This window comes from Pygocentrus nattereri, chromosome 1 (assembly GCF_015220715.1).
Source record: "Pygocentrus nattereri isolate fPygNat1 chromosome 1, fPygNat1.pri, whole genome shotgun sequence".
In the NCBI taxonomy this organism is placed as follows: Eukaryota; Metazoa; Chordata; class Actinopteri; order Characiformes; family Serrasalmidae; genus Pygocentrus; species Pygocentrus nattereri.
In genome coordinates this window covers 36553969-36575859 of record NC_051211.1, presented here as the reverse complement: position 1 = coordinate 36575859, position 21891 = coordinate 36553969, and the positions used below count along the sequence as shown (strand labels likewise).

General features: G+C 43.5%; 2 protein-coding genes across 7 annotated transcripts; one reads left to right on the top strand and one right to left on the bottom strand.

Annotated features, from left to right (window-relative positions):
* Positions 1-3316: 3316 nt before the first annotated feature.
* On the bottom strand, positions 3317-15357 carry trmu (tRNA 5-methylaminomethyl-2-thiouridylate methyltransferase). Of its 2 annotated transcripts, none has more exons than XM_017697006.2 (11): positions 15211-15357; positions 10160-10325; positions 9935-10041; positions 9149-9271; positions 8462-8634; positions 6671-6724; positions 6519-6585; positions 6323-6423; positions 5607-5751; positions 4960-5042; positions 3317-3976 (listed from the first exon to the last, which is right to left on the bottom strand). In XM_017697006.2, exons 1-11 carry the CDS (start codon positions 15323-15325, stop codon positions 3830-3832), a joined length of 1281 nt encoding a protein of 426 aa, XP_017552495.2. In that variant the 5' UTR covers positions 15326-15357; the 3' UTR covers positions 3317-3829. The 2 variants fall into 2 exon arrangements, with proteins under 2 accessions (XP_017552495.2, XP_037393267.1); XM_037537370.1 differs by lacking the exon at positions 15211-15357 and adding an exon at positions 11875-11926.
* On the top strand, positions 15331-21036 carry srr (serine racemase). Of its 5 annotated transcripts, none has more exons than XM_017697009.2 (7): positions 15331-15510; positions 16065-16266; positions 16837-17018; positions 17122-17252; positions 18717-18865; positions 19068-19157; positions 20270-21036. In XM_017697009.2, the coding sequence occupies exons 1-7, from the start codon at positions 15331-15333 to the stop codon at positions 20509-20511; spliced, it is 1176 nt and encodes a 391-aa protein (XP_017552498.2). In that variant the 3' UTR covers positions 20512-21036. The 5 variants fall into 5 exon arrangements, with proteins under 5 accessions (XP_017552498.2, XP_017552497.2, XP_017552502.2 ...); XM_017697008.2 differs by having other exon boundaries at positions 16062-16266; XM_017697013.2 differs by having other exon boundaries at positions 15469-15605.
* Positions 21037-21891: the final 855 nt, after the last annotated feature.

The following is a 21891-nucleotide window of genomic DNA, read 5'->3' as shown; positions in this document are numbered from 1 at the left end:
CCTCCGCGCGCGTCTCCTCCTCCTCCTCCTCCTCCCTCAGAGGGTGATTAGCATAAACCTGCTGTGAGCAGCCAGCTCCTGGGGGCTTCACTCCCCAAACTCACCTTCAGACATTACAGCTCTCTTTAAGCCTCGCTTCACTGCAGAGTGAGGCTTATTTTAGACCTGGCCTTACTCTACAGTTAGCCTGCCTGACCATTTACCTCAAACCGCAGGCTGCATCACAGCCCTGCTGAAAACGGACTCCTAGAAACCATCCGGATTAAACCCTCATGGCCTAATGGTTTCTGTGGTGTTTCCAGCTGGGACAGCGCACCTTTACACGTACGTTACTTTGTAGTTGCTTAAGAACCTACACAAAGGCTTCCCTGCAACAACTGACCATAAAACATGAGATGAGACCTGTTTTATGACCTGTGTATCCTTAAACATTAAGAACTGACCTTAAAACTGGCGTCACACCAGGGTTTAAGACTTAAAGGGGAACTTCACCGACTTTTCAAAATTCCTACATAATTAAACCTCTGAGATGTTTGGTTTGGTGTTAAAAGCTCCGCTCTAGAGGAACTTACAGAGTCAGATTTGTTCACAGTGGTGGTGATGTGAGACGTCTGATGTCTCTGAAAGCCCCCTCACAGAAAGTTGAATGAAAAGGCCAGTTATACATCGCCTGAGGCCTGATCCATTCACTCTAATACAGTCATGGTACACGCAGGAGTCATGAGGGAAAACAGTCCTCAGAGAAAACCTTTTTTTCAGGTTTATGACTATTTGATCATTGCCAACATTAATGGTTTTGGGTAGTAAATGGCTATGGCCATTTTGTGCTATGCACATTGAGACCCCTGGTTCCGATCACCAGCGCTGGTGAGAAATCTGCCTTGGCAAGTTTCTCTACAAATAAACCACTTCACATCAAGCTGACCGAATGTTTTCATCTTATGGACTGAATTGCTCTGATATTTTGAAAAACTGGTGGGATTCCCCTTTGAAACTTACATTACTTTATAACTTACTTAACAAATGACACAAAAGCTTAGCTTACAACTCACCATAACGTGAATTAATCTTACCTTACGACTTCAACATCCGTAAAAACGTTAAGAATTGACTTTAAAAGTTGTCTTTCAGCAGGTTTCAAGACGTAACACTTCGAACTTGAATTAAAAGAACTTTGTGGACTTACTTTAAAACAAACCTTCGAACTGACCTCTTCATTTCCATCAAAACTGACAACAGATTGCCTTAGCACTTACAGTTTGCACTGAAATATACCTGACTATAAACTTACTTTAAAACAACTCGTCTCAAAACCTGATCATTTACCTTCAAACGTGCATACCTTAGAACTTACCTTAACACTAGCATGCTGGCTTTATAAACCTTCTATAAAACAAATTACCTTTAAGCTTTAGAATTTACCTTAACATTTGAATTAAAACCAGCTTTACAGCTTAAAACTTATCCTGCATCAAATCTTCCAAGCTCACTTTACTTTGCCTGATGATGTATTATCCATATGCACTATTGTTCACCTGTATGTACGTGCTGTCATGAGCGTAGGCTAGATAGATAAAAAAAAAACCTCCTCATTTTCTATAAACCCTAAAATACTGTACTGACAAAGTCACTTAAAAATGATTGTAATAATAAAAATTGTAATAATAAATGTCCAAATGCATCATTTTTCCTTTGTGATGCCTGCAATAAATTAAGATTAAGTGACCCTTATTAGTCCCACAACGGGGAAATTTCACCTCCGCATTTAACCCATCCGTGAAGTGAAACACCACATACACTCTGGTGTGCACACACACACTAGGGGGCAGTGAGCACACTTGCCCGGAGCGGTGGGCAGCCCAATCCGCAGCGCCCGGGGAGCAGTTGGGGGTTAGGTGTCTTGCTCAAGGACACCTCAGTCATGTGTTGTCAGCTTTGGGGATCGAACCGGCGACCTTCCGGTCACGAGGCTGGTTCCCTAACCTCGAGCCCATGACTGCCCATATATAAATATATACTGCAAATACAAATACAAAAACAGATTACTTCTGTTTACGAACTGTTTATTCACTTTTTTGGTGGTATCGAATTCATTCATTTGGTGATGCCTTTTCATTAATGGGACTCGCCAGCGTTCACGCAGCGAGGCCACGTCTGAGCCGGGCGCTCCCTCTAGTGGCGAACAGCAGAAATTGCGCGACACAACATCAAACACGCTTGTGTTCAGAGCCCTGACGAAAATTTGATATACGGCAATACATTCCTCTTAATTATCCAACTTATATTAGTCACGGATGGACATATATGTTACATATATGCCAACTTCTTTAAACGGTCTATTTTCAAGTGTGGGACATATTTCAGCCATATATCAACAAAACACATACAACACCACAATATTTGATGGAAAGCATTATCCATGTATAGAGGGCACATGGTGATATATGCCAGCTTGATGCTATAACATAAGGTTTTTATCCATTAACATAGTTTTCTCCACATACTTCCTAATGAAGTGAAAAGTACTATAATAGCTACATAACTAAACACAAAAAAAAATAATTAAAACATTAAATAAATGAAAGTTTTGTTCCCTGACACAGTTAACAAAGTAACAGTTAAAAAGTAACTGTACTGGGATGTATTTAACCCTGTATCAAATATATATGTATGATTATGCATATATGTCCAAATTTTTAAACTTACATATGCAGACAAGATATATCAACATGTATTTTAAAATGTATGCCTGACCCTCTATGATATATACTGTATTTCCAAAATTATTTGCTCATCTGCCTTTACACACATATGAGCATTCTTAATCCATTCTCAATCTACTATGCGCCTCAGAATCCGCTGACCCCGCTGTGTCATTTTACATGGCCTACAACTTCGTGGCCGAGTTGCTGTCGTTCCCAATCGCTTCCACTTTGTTATAATACCACCGACAGTTGACTGGAATATTTAGTAGCGAGGAAATTTCACGACAGGACTTGTTGCACAGGTGGTGTCCTATCACGGCACCACGCTGGAATTCACTGAGCTCCTGAGAGCGACCAATTCTTTCAATAATGTCTGTAGAAGCAGTCTGCAGGCCTAGGGGCTTGGTTTTATACACCTGTGGCCATGGAAGAGATTGGAACACCTGAATTTAGTAATTTGTATGGAGTGAGTGAATACTTTCAGCAATATAGTGTATGTGCATATATGGCCATATATGAGATTTCCATATGGGTGGCAATAATGGCGCCCCTGACTTGTCTGTACATTATTTGTTGATGCAAGCAAGCAAATAAACAAACAAACAAATAAATCCTGTTTATCGGTTTATCACTGGTTCTGCTTGTAAAGCACTCCTTACAAGGAAACAGGTAAAGAAATCAAATACCACAATGGATATCATGGTAAACATTTATCGTTCCAAAAGATATACCAAGATAAAAATAACACACCTTAAAAAAAGGCGCACTTAAATAGCTAAAGATTTAATATTTAAATTACACTTGATTTAGTGTGGTATTACACAATTTCCAGACAGGACAATAACAACACACATGCCATACTGTCATAACATTCAGGTTTGTGTCTTATTCCATGATTAACCCAGGGCCTTTTAAAATCATAGCATGGATGATGGATTTCAGTGACTTAAATCAGTGAAACCAATTTTTAAATGCTGACTTTGTCCATGAACATCTCCGCATGTCCATTCTGAGGTTCTGCCCTCCACTGAAAGGTCTGTCCAAGGTATTAGTGCTGCCAATGAGGACACAGGTGAGACTGCACTGAGTATTTGTGTGTGTGTGTGTGTGTGTGATGGCTCATTTCAGCTGTCCGATTCTGATGACTGTTCTGAGTTTTTAGGGTTTCTGCTCAGTTGAAGGTGGCGTTTCTGGAGTGTGTGTTCACTTGGGCCCAGCCGAACAATCTTCCCACTGCCCAGACACTCGTCTCCCTTATACAGAACCGCAAACTACAAGAGGAAAAGCAGAGAGGTGCAAACATACTCATAATGGGGGAATTTTACAGGGTAACAATTCATACATTATTTACAGCGCTGATTTTTTTACAATCCAAAGATTTGATTTATATTTATTGAGCCGACACATTATTTATATATAATGTTGATCATGATAAATTAGTGGTAAATCTGAAAAATATGCTTTCTTTGGGGGACTATTTTAAAGTGGCTGCATGCATCTCCCCACCATTAATATATTTATAAACACTTGTGCAAAAAAAAACAGGGCAAGCCCACAATATAGCATTGTTTAGTGATGGTTTCGGTCTGGTTGGAGTCCAAATTTAAACCCTATACAATATCTGGTCTCACGTTAAACACAAACTACACTGGAAATGTTTTTCAACTGTTAGAAGCTGGCATTGCTGAGTGGAACAATATTGACTCGTCTTTCTGTACAAATGCTTGCCAGTTCACTCACAAAACTATCGTGAATCAGGTTGCATATTCATAACATTTTCATATAACTTTCTATGAGAGGCTTTTAGAGGCATTAAAGATGTCTGGTTCCTACGATCACCACTGTGAACAGTTCCAAGTTGGTAAGTTTTTGCACAACAGAGAATTTCACATCAAACCACTCTGAATGACTTTGCTTATATCTGAACCATTTAACCATTCAGATGGTCTCAAAAATTGAGGGAACTTGCCTTTAAAACTGAGATTTGGAAATAGTAACATGGATAGGATTTCAGGAAAACACACTGTCTTTTGTATGAAAAAAGACTGATCTGTAATAAAGGAACAAAACTGGAATAAACTATTTATAATATATTCACCACAGGTTTGTCTATGAAATTGAATAAAAGAAGTCTGAGAAATATTAACACCAAGTCTTTCATTCTACCCTCTTCCAATCTGGCATTTAATGCTACATTCAGCTTTCAGTCATAACTCACATTTCTGCAACATTTAATGGGATATTTATAGTTTACCTGTCCAGGTGTGAGTGCTCTCAGTGGCCTTTTTGCTGTTATCCACACTGATCCATCCAGATTCAGGGTCACAGTGCAAGGACCTGATATGCACATACATGTAGATACATATACAACATACAGACATTTGTAATGTTCAAGCACCCCTGGTCACCCTTATGTTTTGTTGATTTTTTTTTTTTTTAAAGTGAAAATAAGTTAATACTTCCTCTACAGAGAACACACTTCTGTACATTTTCATGCACAATTACTGTTTACTTGCTGAACTGGGGAAAAATAAAACATTATTAAAGTTATTTTAAAAATCTGTGGCACATACTTTGTTTTATTTTATTCAATGTGTTAAACTCAGCAAATAAATAGAAACTGCGCAGTACAATTAGATGAAAAATGCTTCTGTACGTTCCTGTACAGGATGCCTCTACTTTTTTCACCTATAAAATCAACAAAACATGTAGTTTGCCCAAAGATGTTGAAACATTTGCATATGACTGTATATGCTCAAAATGATTACAGATACCTTTTATGCCTATTCATCAAAGACATTAACTCAATAAATATATAAAAATTAAATACAAATGAAAAAATATGGTCTACATATAAAAACTGCAGTTGTATATTCTGAAGATTCATGAAAAGTGACTCACATAAAGGCATTTGGTGTAGGAAGCGAAAGTGACAGTCCATCATCTGAGTTCGGATCAGTTCAGCAGGAGGCTCCTCAGTTATCCAGTGAAACCGATTTGTCTGTACTGTGTCCCGTAACAGTGCTGGGTGGTTGGTGGTAGGGCCCTAAAAATATGGAACAGGTGATGTACATTAGCATTTAAAAGACTGTAATCACTTGTCATATTATTCATTGTTATTTTAATTAATAATAACAAACAATGTTGAGTGAAATACTATATACACTGACGCAACACCTTGAAGTTATTTCAATCACCTTTTCCCAAATGCTTCAATGATATTTTTGGTAAAATCAAGAAGTTATTAAATGATAAATGATGTATTGAATTTATCTATTTACAACATTTTCTTGATAATATAATGCATAATATAATGTTCATTTTAGTATAGCTTCATTCTAAATATTCTCAGTGTTTACAGAATCATCTATAGCTCTGTGGATCTTCCTGGGCACTCTGAAGACTTCTTCATTGTTTTCAGTTTATTTACAAATTAGTTGAAATCTATAAAATCTGTTTTGAGCAGAAACATCATCATTTTATTTGAAATTAAAATCCCAGAAACCACAATAATCCCAAACTTCTACAGAACTGCAATTTCATCCTTCTGATTGCTAGTGTCATTGTTTTGGCTTTGAATAACAAGCACTATGAACAAAGATTTATGTGTAACTCACAACAAATATCTCTCCAGTCGTGATATCTTTATCAACCACGAACCACGGATCTTTCTGGCCTCCTATCCGTGCTCTCTGTCCTAAGGTAAATGTGAACCAACCTGGGCGGAAAACACAGCATAAATGTCTTGCACTGTCCAGATAGCACCAATGGCCATGTGACACTACTAGGCAATTAAAAATTAAAAACTTATACCTTTATGCTTCCCCATTATCTTCCCATCTTCAATAGAGACAAAATGTCCAGGTTTGGGTTCTAAATACTGTGACAGTGAGAGGTTTCATTTAGAACTGAGACACAGTCCACATCATATTATGGCAATACAGAATGAGTGAGTACTGATGTACCTCAAGAATAAAATCTTCAAAGTGTCGCTCACCAATGAAGCAGATTCCCATGCTCTAGAGGAGAAATGAAAGCATGTACAAGCTGTCAATTCCCAAGAACTAAAGTTTTGTTTGTGCTCATTTAGATCATGTTGTAATACACAGTGACATTCTTGCATTTATGTTTTCTAATGCAAGGAATCACAGATCAATTGACACACCTGATGCATCACTGTAAAATACTTATACACAAATATGACCGCAGCTCTTAACTGTGGTATAATTACTATGAAGCCAGAAACATAATCAACACAAGTTTGTCAATGCAAATGACAACACCATGGTCCTGCTGTACAAACTGAATGTGCATTCTTAAGTTACTTTGGTGGTTAAAACATATTGTGACAAATCACAAATCAGAGACTTAAGGAGGATCTGCTGTGTTACCAAATAGCCACAATAACTAAACATGTCAAGAGCAGATAAGAGTGTATTGGTTTATTTGTTCTACTGAAAAGATGCTGAGGTATCATATCATCGCTGTCAGAGGACAATGTTTCTAAAATGTGAGCTTCACAGAAGAACAAAAAAAACTTTCTTAACCCCTAAAATGGCCAAGGCCCACCAGCAGGCCCAAGGATTTATTACACACTTCTACAACCTAAGAATAGCTTAGCCAGTTTGCACTGAAGCACCTGTAGCTACTGGATAATAGTATGTAATAGCCTGGGATTTTAAGGAGTTCATTTGAAATGAATTATAAGTATTAAAGTAATTTTGCATTATTTTAATTTGTCCATTCTTCATGAAATTTTCTACACAATGTAAAGGGCAGCTGGTATTTTTAAAAATATAAAAATGGAGATATAAGGTTTTCTTCTGGCACTGATAGTGCACGTTTATGTATGCGTAATGGTGGAATGCAGCCCAGGACTGAATCAAACCTGAGTCTTTTAGTACGAGAGTCCAGAGTAAATCGGGTGAGCCACCTAATGAAAGTGGTGCAAAGGAGCAGAGCAAATTAAGATTCAAGGGAGAACTACAGGAAGAATTTAAAAGAACTTGAAAGAAACTCAAGAATGCGGCAGTACCCGGACTAAACTTTGAAAACTGGAAAAGAAACAAAAACACTGACTTGACAAACTGGAGCCACAAGGCAGAGAGGCCTAGGAGTTCCCATTGAGCTACTGCTCACTCCCATGGAAAGGCCAGGGGTGAGAGGAACCCAAGGGCTCAGGAAATAAAGAAGCAAGCAGGAACAACAGCCCGCAATATTCAACAGGAAAACAGAAGAAATAAAATATACTTACGCTATGTGACTCAGCAGCAACTTACTCTTATTACTTATTACTAGCTGAGTTGGTTGATACATGCACACGGCAAGTTAACTTAAGATAGAGCAGTGTCAGAGCTCCATTTAAGTAGGCTGGTCCAGGTGATATTGGTGGGCCTGATTGCTAGGGATGAGCTCTCAGCCTCCCTTCAACAGCTGCAGCTTGTCTCACAGACTGTTGCAATATGAGAACCAGTTCTATGAGAGCCTCGTCAAACTGAGGGTCTGTTTTGACAGTTGGCCTAAAGAAAGCACACTGGCGATGCAAGATAACTTGACTTGGCCATCACTACAGTGTCCTTTACAGCAACACTTAAAATGCAGCTTGCACTGCATTAGGTGTTGCATCGTGACACTTCTTTTGAACACAACAATACACAAAACTCTGCGTACACATACTGCCAGAGGTCATACTGTTTCTGGTCTCTGCACAGCCTTGAGTGCCTTAATGTTTTATTATAGAAAGGATGCTGCATTACCTCTTTCTTCTTCAGGACATGATGGAACCCTGCCTCAGCAGCAATCTTCTTTACAAAATCTTTAGTGAGTCCCGCTAATGGAAAGATGGTCTGCCGCAAGGCATCCTGGGAAATTTGACTGAGGAAGAATGTTTGGTCTTTAAGGCGATCAGCACCTTGGTACAGCCTCACAGCTGGAAATCAAAAGATCAGAATGATATAAAATGTGATACAATTAGGCATACTACAGCCATGCATGCTAAACAAATTTTTCAATAAAACACAACTGAACGCAATCCATTAATGCACAATTTATCACCCCTGCCCCCCAACTCCATCCATCAACAAAAAGGCCACCACAGGACCACTGCTGACCAGATATTATTTAGGTGGTGGAAGATTCAGCACAGCAGTGATAGCAACACGACAGAGGCATAAGGTAGAAGACCACCGATAAAGTGTGCAGCTATGCACCTACATTGGTGTTTATGATAAAATAGCCAATGAGTATAGGTACAAGGTAAGTATACCTAATAAATGCCACCTCAGTGTGGATAGAAAAACCCAAAAGACCATTTTAAGTATGTAGGAGCAATTGGGCACAACAATGAATGGCAGAAGTTGGACAGCAGTGTTCTAAGCAACAAGGCACTTTAATACCAAACCAAGAGTCAGGCCTGGCAACAAGAGGACAGAATGAACACTTACGATTTCTGATCTCCAAGCGATCTCTGAAGAGAGGCCGTGGTACTGGTGTGTGTGTCTGCTGAAAAACCTCCTCATCCTCCAGAGAAGTCCTTGCATAGTGACCAGTTGCCATGGCATCAGCACCTGCATACAGGTACAGTAAATTTTTCAAGTGCAGTTTCTGAGCATGTTAGAAATAACATGCTCCAAAAAGTTGTAATAGTCTTGTTACAATCAAAAATCTTACATCATAATAACTACTTTTGAGTTTTTTATTTTTTTGAAAATGCATTGCTTGAGGGATGGTAGTTTACACAAGCCCCTTTTATAAATTTTGTAAATGCTATTTTTCCTTGTTGTGTAAATGAATAAAGAAATAAATACAGATCAGAGCAGTTGTTACCTACCCTTTTTTCAGAGATGTACTGCCCTGAGAGAGGCAAATCTAGTTATAACCTTTTTTTCCCTCATAGATGCATTGCTTGAGAGAAAGTACTTTGTACAAGCCCCTTTCACTTTTCAACATTTCCTACACACTAATTTAGGTTTCCAAGATGTGTGCACAAACCAACCAGTCAGCCAACCCAACAAGCAATTAACCATTTATTCAACAACTTAACCAATCATTAAATCTATAAAAGATTAAGGCAGTGGTCACAGCCCTGCCCCTGAAGATTAACTAATCTCTGCAGGACATCTCTAACTCAATCAACCCTACAAACAACTGGATTAGATAGTAGATGGGGTAGGAAAGTAGATGGTCAGGAGAAAAGCTAATGACCACCGGATTAAAGTATGAATACTTACCTAAAGAACTGACTGCATACTGATAGAAGTGTTTGAATTTGATATGTTTGTTGCATATTATGTCAGGATTTGGAGTTCTGCCCTTCTGGTATTCCCTAAGAAGATTACTTCAAAAAGAAAGAAGATAAAAACAAAAGTAGCATCCTAGACAGCGGAGTTTAGGCACATAAATGAATTCAGCAGCAGTCACTGGACTGTAAAGAAGAGTCTGATTCTGTAACGTACCTAAATACTTCGTGCCAGTACTCTTTGACATAGGAGACCTGATGGAATGGCATATCCAGCACCCGGCACACTTTATAAGCATCATCACAGTCTCTTTCTGAGGTACACACTCCTCTTTCATCCAAGGAATCCCAGTTCTTCATGAAAACCCCAGTGACATGATAGCCTAAAAAACAGAACCATTGTGTTGTCTGGTTTGAAGGAACAGTTATTAGTAATATTAGTAATATTTTTCCTCACAAACAGGTCAATTCACAATAATAATTATGAAATAATGCCACTGTGTCCAGTTAGTCTGCAAAATGCTAGGCTTCAGTGTCTTCAAATGAGCACTGTGAAAACAAAATTAATGAGTAAAATATCTTTAACTATTGGCGCAACATGCACTATTATTCTTCGGCTAAAGGTGTGTTTAACTAGAGAGAGATGTATCTGAAACAATAACACTTGCTGAGAATCCAGAACACAAAATGTGTGGCTTTCTCCATGCATAACAGAGTATTAAGCTGCATTTCTTGAAGCACCGGCAGACTGTGGTAAGTGACAGTGGTACTCCAGAGTGCTTTATTTAACACAGTAGCATGTTTTCTCATGCAATGCCATCTGAAGGCATTTCTCTGGATTCCCTGAATAGTTTTACAACATTGTTTATGGTACATAATTAAAGACCTAAAATCTTCACAATCTTGTGTTGAGACATGTTTTTTTTTAATGTTGATGGTGAGCCACAACCCATCTTTGCTTGTGAAGACAAGAGTTTTTAGTGTTTAGTCCTTTTATACACAATCATGATACCCTCACATGTTACCAATACACCTGCTTATTAAGGAATATTTCAAAAAGGTGTAACTTGGATACTCTACTTCTACTCTTAGATACTGGATGTAAAATGGTTCTTAGAGTTTCAAACAAATCTGCTATGTTTTCCACTTCTATGCCCCAAGGAAAGCTATGGAAGATAATTTTACTGGAATTCACCTTTAAAGAGGATGGTAGAGTAGCCTAACCTAAAACATAAGAGTACTACTTCTGTGAAATAATAACTCAACTAGAAGTAAAAGTTTCTTTCCAAGAACGAATTGGGTAGAAACACAAAAGTAGAAGCTAAAAAAAACTACTTCAGTATTGAGTAACTTATAGAACTGCAGAGGAACTTAGTACATGCAGCATTTTCAGCACAGCAACTGATGTAACTACTCTTATTCCAAAGTGAGAGGACTGATCATTCATTACAGAAGCTGTCAACAACACAAGAGTAATATGAAAGTAAACAGTAATAAATGAGCAACTGTTAATGCCTAAAATTGAACTGAGTAACAAGCAGATTAATTTCCTCACAAACACACTTGAGTAGAAGTAAAGGTGTTATAATTTAGACGCAAATCCCCATCCATTTTAGAACAGATGTGACTTATAACCAGTTAAGCTACTGCGCCATCACGGTCACCCTCCTGCGCCACCACGGTCACCCTCCTGCGCCACCACGGACACCCTCCTGCGCCACCACGGACACCCTCCTGCACCATCTCAGTCACCCTCCTGCGCCACCACGCTCACCCTCCTGCGCCACCACGGTCACCCTCCTCCGCCATCACGGTCACCCTCCTGCGCCACCACGGTCACCCTCCTGCACCATCTCGGTCACCCTCCTGCGCCATCACGTTCACCCTCCTGCGCCATCACGTTCACCCTCCTGCGCCACCACGGACACCCTCCTGCGCCATCTCGGTCACCCTCCTGCGCCACCACGCTCACCCTCCTGCGCCACCACGCGCACCCTCCTGCGCCACCACGCGCACCCTCCTGCGCCACCACGCGCACCCTCCTGCACCACCACGGTCACCCTCCTGCACCGTCTCCGTCACCCTCCTGCGCCATCACGGACACCCTCCTGCGCCACCACGGTCGCCCTCCTGCACCATCTCCGTCACCCACCTGCACCATCTCGGTCACCCTCCTGCGCCACCACGCTCACCCTCCTGCGCCATCACGGACACAATCCTGCACCACCACGGACACCCTCCTGCACCACGTTCGCCCTCCTGCGCCACCACGGTCACCCTCCTGCACCATCACGGACACAATCCTGCACCACCACGGACACCCTCCTGCACCACGTTCGCCCTCCTGCGCCACCACGGTCACCCTCCTGCACCATCTCCGTCACCCACCTGCACCATCTCGGTCACCCTCCTGCGCCACCACGCTCACCCTCCTGCGCCATCACGGACACAATCCTGCGCCACCACGGACACCCTCCTGCGCCATCTCAGTCACCCTCCTGCGCCACAACGCTCACCCTCCTGCGCCACCACGCTCACCCTCCTGCACCACGTTCGCCCTCCTGCGCCACCACGGACACCCTCCTGCGCCATCTCAGTCACCCTCCTGCGCCACCACGCTCACCCTCCTGCGCCACCACGGACACCCTCCTGCGCCATCTCGGTCACCCTCCTGCGCCACCACGCTCACCCTCCTGCGCCATCACGGACACAATCCTGCGCCACCACGGACACCCTCCTGCGCCATCTCGGTCACCCTCCTGCGCCACCACGCTCACCCTCCTGCGCCATCACGGACACAATCCTGCGCCACCACGGACACCCTCCTGCGCCATCTCGGTCACCCTCCTGCGCCATCACGGTCACCCTCCTGCGCCATCTCGGTCACCCTCCTGCGCCACCACGCTCACCCTCCTGCGCCATCACGTTCACCCTCCTGCGCCACGCTCACCCTCCTGCGCCACCACGGTCACCCTCCTGCGCCATCTCGGTCACCCTCCTGCGCCATCACGTTCACCCTCCTGCGCCACCACGGACACCCTCCTGCACCATCTCGGTCACCCTCCTGCACCATCACGGTCACCCTCCTGCGCCATCACGGACACCCTCCTGCGCCACCACGGTCGCCCTCCTGCGCCACCACGGTCACCCTCCTGCACCATCTCCGTCACCCACCTGCACCATCTCGGTCACCCTCCTGCGCCACCACGCTCACCCTCCTGCGCCATCTCGGTCACCCTCCTGCGCCACCACGCTCACCCTCCTGCGCCATCTCGGTCACCCTCCTGCGCCACCACGCTCACCCTCCTGCGCCACCACGGTCACCCTCCTGCACCATCTCGGTCACCCTCCTGCGCCACCACGCTCACCCTCCTGCGCCATCTCGGTCACCCTCCTGCGCCACCACGCTCACCCTCCTGCGCCATCACGGACACAATCCTGCGCCACCACGGACACCCTCCTGCGCCATCTCGGTCACCCTCCTGCGCCACCACGGTCACCCTCCTGCGCCACCACGGTCACCCTCCTGCGCCATCTCGGTCACCCTCCTGCGCCACCACGCTCACCCTCCTGCGCCATCTCGGTCACCCTCCTGCGCCACCACGCTCACCCTCCTGCGCCATCACGGACACAATCCTGCGCCACCACGGACACCCTCCTGCGCCATCTCGGTCACCCTCCTGCGCCATCTCGGTCACCCTCCTGCGCCACCACGGTCACCCTCCTGCGCCATCTCGGTCACCCTCCTGCGCCATCCTGGTCACCCTCCTGCGCCATCTCCATCACCCACCTGCGCCACCACGTTCACCCTCCTGCGCCACCACGGTCACCATCCTGCGCCATCTCGGTCACCCTCCTGCGCCATCACGGTCACCCTCCTGCGCCATCTCGGTCACCCTCCTGCGCCATCACGTTCACCCTCCTGCGCCACGTTCACCCTCCTGCGCCACCACGGTCACCCTCCTGCGCCACCACGGTCACCCTCCTGCGCCATCTCCGTCACCCACCTGCGCCATCTCGGTCACCCTCCTGCGCCACCACGCTCACCCTCCTGCGCCACCACGGACACCCTCCTGCGCCATCTCGGTCACCCTCCTGCGCCATCTCGGTCACCCTCCTGCGCCACCACGCTCACCCTCCTGCGCCACCACGCTCACCCTCCTGCGCCACCACGGACACAATCCTGCGCCACCACGGACACCCTCCTGCGCCATCTCGGTCACCCTCCTGCGCCACCACGGACACCCTCCTGCGCCATCTCGGTCACCCTCCTGCGCCACCACGCTCACCCTCCTGCGCCATCACGGTCACCCACCTGCGCCATCACGGTCACCCACCTGCGCCATCTCGGTCACCCTCCTGCGCCACCACGCTCACCCTCCTGCGCCACCACGCTCACCCTCCTGCGCCATCACGTTCACCCTCCTGCGCCACCACGGTCACCCTCCTGCGCCATCTCGGTCACCCTCCTGCGCCACCACGCTCACCCTCCTGCGCCATCTCGGTCACCCTCCTGCGCCACCACGCTCACCCTCCTGCGCCATCTCGGTCACCCTCCTGCGCCACCACGCTCACCCTCCTGCGCCATCTCGGTCACCCTCCTGCGCCACCACGGACACCCTCCTGCGCCATCTCGGTCACCCTCCTGCGCCACCACGGACACCCTCCTGCGCCATCTCGGTCACCCTCCTGCGCCACCACGCTCACCCTCCTGCGCCACCACGGTCACCCACCTGCGCCATCTCGGTCACCCTCCTGCGCCACCACGCTCACCCTCCTGCGCCACCACGCTCACCCTCCTGCGCCATCACGTTCACCCTCCTGCGCCACCACGGTCACCCTCCTGCGCCATCTCGGTCACCCTCCTGCGCCACCACGCTCACCCTCCTGCGCCATCTCGGTCACCCTCCTGCGCCACCACGCTCACCCTCCTGCGCCATCTCGGTCACCCTCCTGCGCCACCACGCTCACCCTCCTGCACCATCTCGGTCACCCTCCTGCACCATCTCGGTCACCCTCCTGCGCCACCACGCTCACCCTCCTGCACCATCTCGGTCACCCTCCTGCGCCATCTCGTTCACCCTCCTGCACCATCTCGGTCACCCTCCTGCGCCACAACGCTCACCCTCCTGCGCCACCACGCTCACCCTCCTGCACCATCTCGGTCACCCTCCTGCGCCACCACGCTCACCCTCCTGCGCCATCACGCTCACCCTCCTGCACCATAAATAAGCGCCTGCAGTACTTCGGTTATCTTGATTTCCTCACCTCTTTTCTTGAGTAAAAGAGCAGCGACAGAGCTGTCCACTCCACCGGACATTGCACACACTACGTGTCTCGCTACACCCATGTTTTGTACTCTGACTCTTGACAAGCACGACATTAATCATGATTCTCTTTCCCGAAGCCGTCATGTTCGCCCACGGGGCATGTCCATGTTTTCGGTCCGGCTCGAAACATTATCCGACAGGAAACAGATCTAGAAATAGATCTGTTCCGAGTAGCTTTTCCCACGACTCAGCAGCACAGCACACCGCAGCGCCGAGCAAGTTTGGTCCAAAGTCTAAAGTACGCTCGCTTAATATCATGAATTGCAGTACAGTAAGTTGTGTTATGCACAGTGTTTTAACAAATGATTATTTGAAGAGCAGACTGAGATCGAGGTGAGTAACAGTTCTATTCAGGCTGGACTGCATGAATTGCATTTCATTGGCCGCGTCCAAAACCGCCTGTTAACGTTAGACGTCTTTCTAAACAGCAAATAGTGTAAGCCCAAAAAATAGTGCACCGCCTGCAGAAGGCGTTTTGTGTACTACAGCAGAACGTGGTTTTAAGCTCAGCTGTTGTGTCATCTGCACCATTAACGTTCACAATCTGCAGAGATGCTGAACCGAGCGAGTGTGGCCAGCGCATGCGTAACGTGAACACTGCAGGTAGTAAGACACTGGAAATAAATGAAAGAATAACGTTCGCAGCGGTAGTTGTATTAAGTTAGACTGAATGGTTAGCTTGTCGGAAGTACTTTTAGCAAGCGATCTATTTCATCACTGTACACTTGTCGATTAGACGACTAGATTTATCACCGTGTGAATAACCAGTGTGCTGTCTCTGAAATCCAGCAGGCCTCATTACTCACAGCTCTGGCTATGGAGGACGTGACAGCAGACAGCATTACTCTCCAGATGCTTCAAGAAGCTCGGGACACAGTCACTTCCAGCCCTTTGGGAGTCATCAGCACCCCTCTGATCCCCTGGTGCCAGACCACTCTGCCATCCCACTTGTCCTGTAACATTCATCTAAAGCTGGAGAACATGCAGAGGACTGGTTGGTTTATTTGAATGCACCTGTTTACAGTAAAGCACTGCCAGATTTTCAATTCCAAGTTTCTTTTCCAAAGATGTGTTATTACAGTCCTATTCCAAAGGTCTAGTCCAAAATTCAGATCTATTATAGTCCAGAGTTTCTTTGTATTCCAGAGTTCTGTTTTATTCCTTTAATAATTTTGTCTGTCCCTTTAATGAGTCGTGGGATTCATAAGATATGACAAATCTGAATAGTTTTGGTCAAAATAGTGAGAGCCAGTGTTCAACCTTGTTATTAATATATAGTAAGATACATCACAAATGTAATATGTAGCAGCATAATCAAAATCTGTCCATCCATCCGTCCATCCACTTTCTAAGCCGCTTTCATACTGTCAATATTGAGTAGCTGTTTGATCCTGTCTGGTGATACAGAGCCACTGAGTCATAGGATTGACAGTTCCTCTGCTATATTTGCAACATGTACTTGATTTGGATGAAGCATTAGCAAAATGACCAAACACTATGTAAATGCAGCATTATTGTTATTCTTTTCATTATTGTTCTGTTTTTTCCACTTTTTCACAAACAGGGTCATTTAAAATCAGGGGTGTTGCAAATCAGTTTGCCCGGCAATCCAAAGATGGTCATTTTGTCACAATGTCTGCTGGGAATTATGGGAAGTCCTTTGCATATGCCTCTAAACACTATGGAACAAAAGGTAAAGTTGTGATGCCTGAAACAGCCCCCATGTCCAGATCTCTTCTAATACAAGTAAGACATTATTATGCATCCAGGAATCAATTTCTTTTATAATGCTTGCAATTACTTACTCTAACTTACTCAAAACTCATTTGAATTCGTGATATACCCACAGAGTTTTGGTATTGAGGTTGAGCGAGTGCCAACACCGTGTCTTATGGATTTAGTCAATCGATGTGTTCAAGAGGACAACATGACTTTTATGCATTCCTACAATGACCCAGACCTCATAGCAGGACACGCCAGGTACATAATGACTCATTATTATTGTTTTAATATATGTCACCAAGATTTGCAAAATCAAATTAAAAAGTATATATATTACACACTCACCGGCCACTTTATTAGGTACACCTTGCTAGTAAAAGCTTGGACCCCCTTTTGCCTTCAGAACTGCCTTAATTCTTCGTGGCAGACTTTCAACAAGGTGTTGGAAACGTTCCTCAGGGATTTTGGTTGGTTATTTGAGTTACTGTTGCCTTTCTATCATCTCGAACCAGTCTGCCCGTTCTCCTCTGACCTCTCACATCAACAAGGCATTTTTGTCCACACAACTGCCGCTCACTGGATATTTTCTCTTTTTCTGACCGTTCTCTGTAAACCCTAGAGATGGTTGTGTGTGAAAATCCCAATAGATCAGCAGTTTCTGAAATACTCAGACCAGCCAGTCTGGCACCAACAACCACACCACGCTCAAAGTCCCTTAAATCACCTTTCTTCCCCGTTCTGATGCTCGGTCTGCACTTCAGCAAGTTGTCTTGACCACCTCTACATGCCTAAATGCATTGAGTTACGGCCGTGTGATTGGCTGATTAGCTATTTGTGTTAACAAGCAATTGAACAGGTTTACCTGTTTCATGCATATGTATGTCATGCACTCACTCACTCACTGAAACAATGTAAACTAGACACCAAAATGGATTGGTAAAAATTTAGATGTTTTGTTAAATATTTCAAGTGTCTTAGGTACAGACGTATAATATACTGTACTGTATACTGTGTTTTTGCTTTACTGTATACTTGTTTCTGTTTGTCCTGAGAACTGGTGACTTGAAATATGAAGCATTCTGGATGTTAATTTTATTATAACATTTTCAGTGGCCTTGTTGCATCTTTTCTATTCATCGTTCCAAACACATCTAAAAAGTTTTTAATTGTTTTTACAGCTTCAAAGCTTCATGGCTTCCTACTGGTTAATTGAACTGTTTGGAACACAGTTGAATCATTTTATACATGTATATTAAGCAAAATGCTTTAATAATACTGAAGACAGTAATTCGAAACTTTTGTACCAGTACTAGTAAACTAGCTATTGCAACATTAAGTCATCCACACAATAGCCAGTATGTGTACTGGGCTGATATCAGCAGAAAATGTTTGAGTGGATATCGGACAGAAAAAAAAGAATAAATCTGATCCAATCATGTACCAAACCTAGACCTTTCAACTGAATAAATAAATCTGTGCTCGTGTTGTTTGCTGTGTTTCTTCCTGGGGAGTAGTAGAGTGTTTGAGTAGTTAAGCAGTATTTTACATTTGATGTGCATTCTTTTAGAAGCACATCAAGGGAAGTGCTTCAATTAAAAGTAGCTTATATTTTAAAGAGGAAATATCAGTATTGACAGATACTTTAGATTTCAGCATTGGTATCAGAAAAAGTGAGGCTGCACCATCTCTAATTGCATGTCTTTAACATGTATGGTACTGTAGTCTTGGATTTGAGATTCTGGAGGTGGTCCCTAATCCAGATGTTGTGGTAGTGTGCTGTGGTGGAGGGGGCTTACTTGCTGGAGTGGCAGCTGCCATTAAACTGTCTGGATGTGAAAGGACAAGAATCTATGGAGTGGAGCCAGAAGGAGGTGAAGACTCAACGACAGTGCTCATGAAATATAATGTTAATCAATAAATATAATAAATAAAAATGATTATATAGCATAAGTTGATTGAGTTGGATACATGAATGGATTATTTTCTTACTCAAACTGATTTATTCTTGGGGCAAGAGTAGCATTAGTGCTTATTTGTTGCTTGTTTGTATATTAACCCTTTCATATTTAACAGCATGCACCATGTACAAAAGCTTCATTGAGAAGAAGCCTGTCGGCATGGACAGCAAAAGCATTGCCTCTGGTCTTGCGCCACCGTTCGCAGGTAAAAATTCCTACGCCTCACGTCATTAATGTGTTTTGGTTTCTGTTAAACATTGTGTGAGTTGGCTGAAGAAATGTAAGCTGTTGTATATGAAATAGCAATAATTTTTACACCATTTTCACCAAGTTGAGGTCCTCTGCAGTGAACTTAGATATTGCATTTTCTGCGCAATTGTGTTTTGCAGAAAATTCTGCACAAGTTTAAAATTTTGGGGAAAAAAAGACATGAAATATAAAATATGACATAATTTTTGCACAGGCCACATTTTATATTTCATTTTTCCAGCATGGTAAATTCAGCAAAACAGTAATTATGCATTAAAATGTGCAGCAGTGTGTCTGTCTCTGCAAAGGAAATATTAACTTATTTTCATATAGAAAATCAAGAAAGCATGTAATTTGACTAGGAATACTAAAAACTTTGCAATTGACTGTATAGTCAGTCAAGACATGGCTGTCTACTTGACATACTTTTATCTACAGATTAAAAATAATGCGTGGCCACACCTTATTAACACATGGGAACGAGCTCCTAATGCTCGGCCACGACTTAGTAAGGTATGGGAATGAAATGATTAAGTTGTGGCCATGACTTAGTAAGGCTTGGGATCTCATTCCCACGCCTTACTAAGTTGTGGCCACGCATTATTTGTATTTATACAGGATGTCATCAGCGGGGCTCCGTAGATATCTCTGAAAATAGAAAACTTCCGGCTTCAAATGGATGCTACTACAGTGTTTAGCATAGCTGCATACTTCTGTGCATTTCTACAGATTTCTACAGAAGTCTTTTTGAGATTCCTTAACAACTTGGCACAGTTTAAGGCAAGTGTGATGATTTAGGGATGCAGTTCACATAAAGCTAAACCAGTGACTATATACTTACATTACTTGTTAGCAACATTAGCCCTGTAGCTCCAGTGCAAAACTATGGAATGTAAACTTCAAACAGCAAACATCTGTTGGCTAATCAATTACATTTGAGATAAGGGAGGAAAATGTGTAAATTAGATTTTTAACCAAACCATCACTTTAATCAATGTGCAAATAACATAGTTGTCACTGTCAGGACCCCTCTGACATGCTGCCTGTTTTCTGTGTGACGTCTCTCAGGTGCTCTGCCATATGCATTGTGTCAAAAGTATGTGGAGAAGATAGTGTTGGTGACTGATGAAGAAATCAAGTCTGCTGTGTCCACTCTCTATAGAGCCGGCCTGGTTGTAGAGCCCTCAGGATCTGCTGCTTTTGCTGCCATTGTTAATGACAGAATACCTGACATTACGGGCAAAAACATTGTGATCATCCTGAGTGGAGGGAACATTGGAAAAGATGAGCTTATGAACTTCCCTGATTGAGTTATACAGTCATTTAGATTAAGCTTTTGTAATAGCGATTCAAGTACAATGATTTTTAGACTTAATTACAGTGGATTACAATGATATTGAGCTCTGTAATCAGTTTTTGTCCAAAATAAAATTATCAGGCTGTTTTCAAATGTAAAACTCTAAAAGAGCCCACATGCAAAAAATGGTATTGTTTTCAGCATATGCATTACTTGACCTTTTCAATGTTTCCTCCTGTCATATTGTACAAATTATTCCAGAATAATTGAACAGAATCATGGAAATTTTACCCACATTATGCATTGAATCATTTCCTAAAGTATCATAATCTGATTATTGATTTGGGATCGGAAGTTCATAGCCCTAATATCTTACTCTCTTTTTTGTGAATAGAACTTAGAGCATGAATTTATGGTCATTTTATGGACAGACTCATATGACCAGTAGAGCTAAATCAATGTCTAACTGTTATTTTTCTAAAATGTTCTTACATGGAGAACACTGAAGTCAAATAAAAGACATTTATTAGGACATGCAGCACAGTGGTTGTCTATTGACAGTTTCTGCTTTCCCAGTTTATGACTATTTCCACCTGGAGTTTACGCCATCTGCATTCTCCAAAAGGTAAAAAGCTTCCTCACTTTATGCATTTATGTTCGAGTAACCACATTTCTATCAAACATACACATCAGTGTGATCACCTCTAGTGCCTCATTTCTGTAGAACTACAATTTCAATAAAAATATTTGAATGAAATGTTGGGGCAGTCGTGGGCTGGAGGTTAGGGATCTGGCCCTGTGACCGGAAGGTTGCCGGTTCGATCCCCAGGGCCAACAGTCCATGACTGAGGTGTCTTTGAGCAAGACACCTAACCCCCAACTGCTCCCCGGGCGCTGTGGATAGGGCTGCCCACCGCTCCGGGCAAGTGTGCTCACTGCCCCCTAGTGTGTGTGTTCACTAGTGTGTATGTGGTGTTTCACTTCATGGATGGGTTAAATGCGGAGGTGGAATTTCCCCGGTTGTGCGATCAAAAAAGTATCACTTAAAAGTCTGCATGATGAGAGTGAACACAATACAAAGGTGAAATTTGATCAATTAAAGTGAATAAAGTAAATATTTTTGACTGAAAGGTTTATAAAAGACACAGAATTCAGTCTTATGTCAATTCTTATGTAAAGGTTTGGCCACATTCATGTTTTCCCAACATGTTTAGCCAATGAAATTTGCAGCAGAGTGTCATATTTAAGTTTGTTCACTGTAGAGGACACATTTAACTTGTTTACAACTAGAAAATCAACAAAACAAGTCATTTGATCATGGCTCCCCAAACTGAGTGTATCTGGTTTGTTTCATTTTGTTGAGGAACTAGATATTGACTGTTATTTAAGAGTG